The 4,218-nt window shown below is 37.9% G+C and overlaps 1 protein-coding gene across 1 annotated transcript; it reads right to left on the reverse strand.

Annotated features, from left to right (window-relative positions):
- Positions 1 to 773: 773 nt before the first annotated feature.
- LOC120181442 lies at positions 774 to 2,551 on the reverse strand. Its single transcript, XM_039186569.1, has one exon. The coding sequence runs from the start codon at positions 2,498 to 2,500 to the stop codon at positions 779 to 781; it is 1,722 nt and encodes a 573-aa protein (XP_039042500.1). The 5' UTR covers positions 2,501 to 2,551; the 3' UTR covers positions 774 to 778.
- Between the last annotated feature and the right edge of the window lie 1,667 nt (positions 2,552 to 4,218).

Below are 4,218 nucleotides of genomic sequence, written 5' to 3' on the forward strand. Positions count from 1 at the left end.
TTTTGACTTGAAAATTTCTGGTGTAAGCCTGTAAGGTATAACATGAGGAGTAGGGAAATGGATGGTATGTAGAAAAAAAAAATAGTCACAAAAGACTATTGCCAAATAAAACTGGAAAAATTAAGAAGAAACAAAAGACATTCTGCTTTATTCAATGCTTAGAATGGAACAAACATAGACCTATATATAGACTTGACAACACAACAAACTAACAAAAAAAAAAGTGAACTTTGAATCAAGAAAATCAGAAAAATAAGGAACCACAACAGTCTATACTAAAAATAGAAGGACGACTTTGAATCATTCTCCAACATGGTAATCATTACAGCATCCGTGGACCATGGTTTTCGACCTTAGGAAATCATGGGTGATGGAGAGGTACAAGAGGGGCATTTAATCCACAACAGCAGTTGAGTTTGTGAGATCATTGGCTGCGTCATCACTCAAACATTGGTGTGATCCGTCTTTGCTCAAACACCGTTCTTTTTTGCTGGAAAGCGACACCTCCATTTGTCCACAATGCTCCCTTTTCCCACTTCACTATCATTACATAATGGTGTATACCGTTTCTTTTATCACCATACAGTACTTTTAATTTGTATATTTGTCATAATCATTGTTAATCTCAGTATTATATCAATGTTTTGTCAGTATCGGTGAACAAGCATGACCTTTTGGCCGCTTGGTATCGAAATTAAAACATAAAAGCAAGATTTGCAATAATTCAATTACATGCTTATATAGCATTCGTTTCTTTATTATCCTATTTTTCTTCCATTTATCTTAATGGAATATCACCATTTCCTGTTGAAACAATGCCCTCTTTGAATTTCTTGTAGATATCACCCTTATAAAATTCTCTTGTCCGGAAAACCAGAATCAATGAAACAATACTCCCGAACAAGGTAGCTGCACCGATGATTATGAGCGCCGATCTAAAACACGTCGCACCGTTGCATGTCAGGTCGAGTCCCGGTCTCCTTGTAAGTCCCAAAGCTTTCATTTGCTTCAGAGCTTCCTTGTCATATAAATGGCCTGCAACTCTCACATTGAAAATGTAGGATCCAACAGGGCTCGAAATCGACCCGACATTGTACATTGTGGAGTAGTGTTTAAGACCAAACAGTTCGGATATAATTGCACACAGTAATGGCAGTTGTGCTCCAAGGCAGAACCCTGTCATCACCGATGCAAAATAAAGAGAATTGGGGACTGCAAAAGCAATCAAAAGATGGCCAACACAAGACAAAAGGATCACTAGAGTGAGCATTAAGGGACGAGGGAAGTTGTATTTCGTCAACACGAATTCGGATAAATAGCCCGCCGAGACCCGTCCGAGGAAGTTCCATATGCTCACTAGGGATACAAAGGTGGATATGCTATAAGTTGGATAACCTAATGATTTACCAAGTTGTCCCAGATTGTCAATAACTGTTAATGCCCCACCGGTGCCGCAAGCTGTTGCGATGAAGAGAATTAGCATGTCGATGCTAAAAATTGCTTGGAGAATGCCGTAATCTTCGCCTCTCTCCGGTGGACTGAAGATCTTTTTAATACAAGCAAACGGATTGATTCTCACTTCCACTGGCCTTGATGGAACCGTAGGAGGATTTTCAGTCACAACATTGAGTTGTGAATGATGGTTTGAAGCTTGATCTCTGTTGGACCAAAAGCCAAATTCTTCTATTATTACAATAACAAGTGGGAGAAGTAATAAAAGAAGAACAAGACCGGCGCTTCCTATGTACTCAATCCTGGTAAACCTGACCTTGTTTTGCAGAATAATCACCACTAGGATGAATCCAGCAAGCCCGAGAGCTACGTACAGGAATCTGTAGAAGATGTCGAGCTCTTTTACCGTCCGAACAACTTTCATAATCCGAATCGTCCGAAGAAAAATCAAGGGAACAATGGATGGAAGCCAAACAAGCAGCAAGAGTAGAGCCTTCGTGTCGTCCATGTAAAATGCATGATAGTACTGAGTCATGATTGCACCACTTAAACCGATGAACCCCTTCAAAAGACCTAATACAGTGCCTCTGTTTTCAGGGAAGTTCTTAACACATGTGACTAATGCGCCGGTGTTCGGAAACGACTGCGAATTTGCAGCTATCCACATATACAAACACATCTGCCATACCCGGGGCTTGGCTACGCGGCCGGTGACCGATAACCATATCATGAAATAACCAAAGAAATTCATTGATGAACCCATGGCAAGAACAACCCATGGTGGCACCACTTCGTAGACGAGTCCCGGCACGATTCCTAGATTACCACCCAAGTCCTTGAAGAAACCGAGCAAATTCAGAGTTGTTTGATCATATCCCAATGTTGATTTAATGTCATTAGAATATAGACCAAACATGTAACCTGAACCATTGACAGACATTATAACGAGTGTAGCGAAAACCATGAACAATCTACTGGAAAGTACATAAAACACAAAGCCTTTCATCCCCTTCGAACCACAGCCAACGGTTTTTGCAGTTAAGACCATTTTCTTTCTTCAGTTGTAAGTGGTCTCCAACAGAGCTTTGGCAGCTTGAAATCACAGTCCACATTTATAGACATGAATGAAACAGCTTTGCTGTAATCTGGAGACAACAAGTCAAATAAAAATAAATTTGTCCTGGATTGTTTGTTTCATACTGATTGTCGGAACATGGTTGAACTTTTATGTTTGAAGAGAATCAAATTGTTGTTTCAACTTGAGGCCAACGCTATTGAAAACTATGATGTACCCACAGGACGCTATCAAGACAAGCCAGATTGTTGTTGTTTCATTGGAACTTCTCCAAAGACTAATACATATTTTGCTGATATGGGAACCGAATGTAATCTTTGATTAGAAAACTTTTGGGTTTTCAAGTTGTTAATTTTAAAATGAAACTGATTAAACTTGATTATAGATTGAATTCAATAAGCAGGCCATTACATACACAATTCACAAAGTCAGCCATGATCTCTATCAAATCGAATCTAAAGCAGAAAGAGAAAAATAATGAGAAGCTGACGTTTTAATTCCATCAGCGTTTGTTTTTTAATTGCCGGCTTACATTCAGATATTAAGTGTAATAACAGTGATTGAAGAAACACAACCATAAAAAAAAACAGGTAAAGGATCCAAAATGACACTGAACATTACATTTGATTTCATTAATTAGAAAAGGAAAGAGCTTCTGTACAATAAGAGTGGAGGAGAGAATTGAGAAAAACTAAAACTGTGTTAGGCCCAATACAATAAATCTGAATATATATATAACCCATCAAATAAAATTAGTGGCTCAACTAACTTGAAACTAACACAAGCCGTTAATAACAACCTAGAATATTCTAATATTCTTCCAGATGACCTATTGGAATATGTTGAGTTAATCGATCGACAAAATAGCCAAGAGGGGGTGAATTGGGAATAAAAATTTTGATAGAAGCTTTGACAGAAAATTGAAAATATTTGCACAGAGATTTAGAGTAGTTCGACTTTCTCAACCAAAGTCTACGTCTACTACCTTAGCTATCCACACTAAAGATTTTCCACAAATTCACTAATTTGTCTATCTTTTGAGGACAAAGAGTAACCTTACAACTCTCTCAAGAATTATACCCCAAATTCTTGAGAACACTCTCTCCCAAAGAGAAAATTACAAATTCGCAAACTTTACAGAAAAACCTCACAAGGTAGATTGTTTGCAAATTTCTAGAACAAAGAAAGAACACTCAAGAATGAATACAATTGAGCACAAATGGTGTTCTTGAAAGCAAAATGAATATTGAATGGAAATAGGCTTGAAAATGCTCAAACTTGAGGTTTGATGCTTTCTCTTTGATTCTGTAGCTTCTCTTCTTAATTGTTGTTGATCAATGGTTTCAGAACTTGTTTAAATACACATTGGATTGATTCTGAACGTCGGGATCATTGGTGAAGTCAATAGAGTCGTTATGGTGTGAATACCATTTAAAAATTCTGTTGAGAGCATAGGTGTATCGGTACACTTAGTGTAAAATTCAAATATTTCGACCGTTAGTTGACCTAGTGTATCAGTACATCCCAGGTGTATCGGTACACTAATTACATTCGATGTTTCTCGGAGCCAGGAGTGTATCGATACATCGGTTGTGTATCGGTACATTAATTACATTCGAAATATAGGGGTGCATCGGTACATACAGGAGTGTATCGATACATCCCTTTGTAAAAATTATTTTTGGCCCAAT

This window comes from Hibiscus syriacus, unplaced genomic scaffold (assembly GCF_006381635.1).
Source record: "Hibiscus syriacus cultivar Baekdansim isolate YM2019G1 unplaced genomic scaffold, ASM638163v2 tig00003721_pilon, whole genome shotgun sequence".
Classification (NCBI taxonomy): Eukaryota; Viridiplantae; Streptophyta; class Magnoliopsida; order Malvales; family Malvaceae; genus Hibiscus; species Hibiscus syriacus.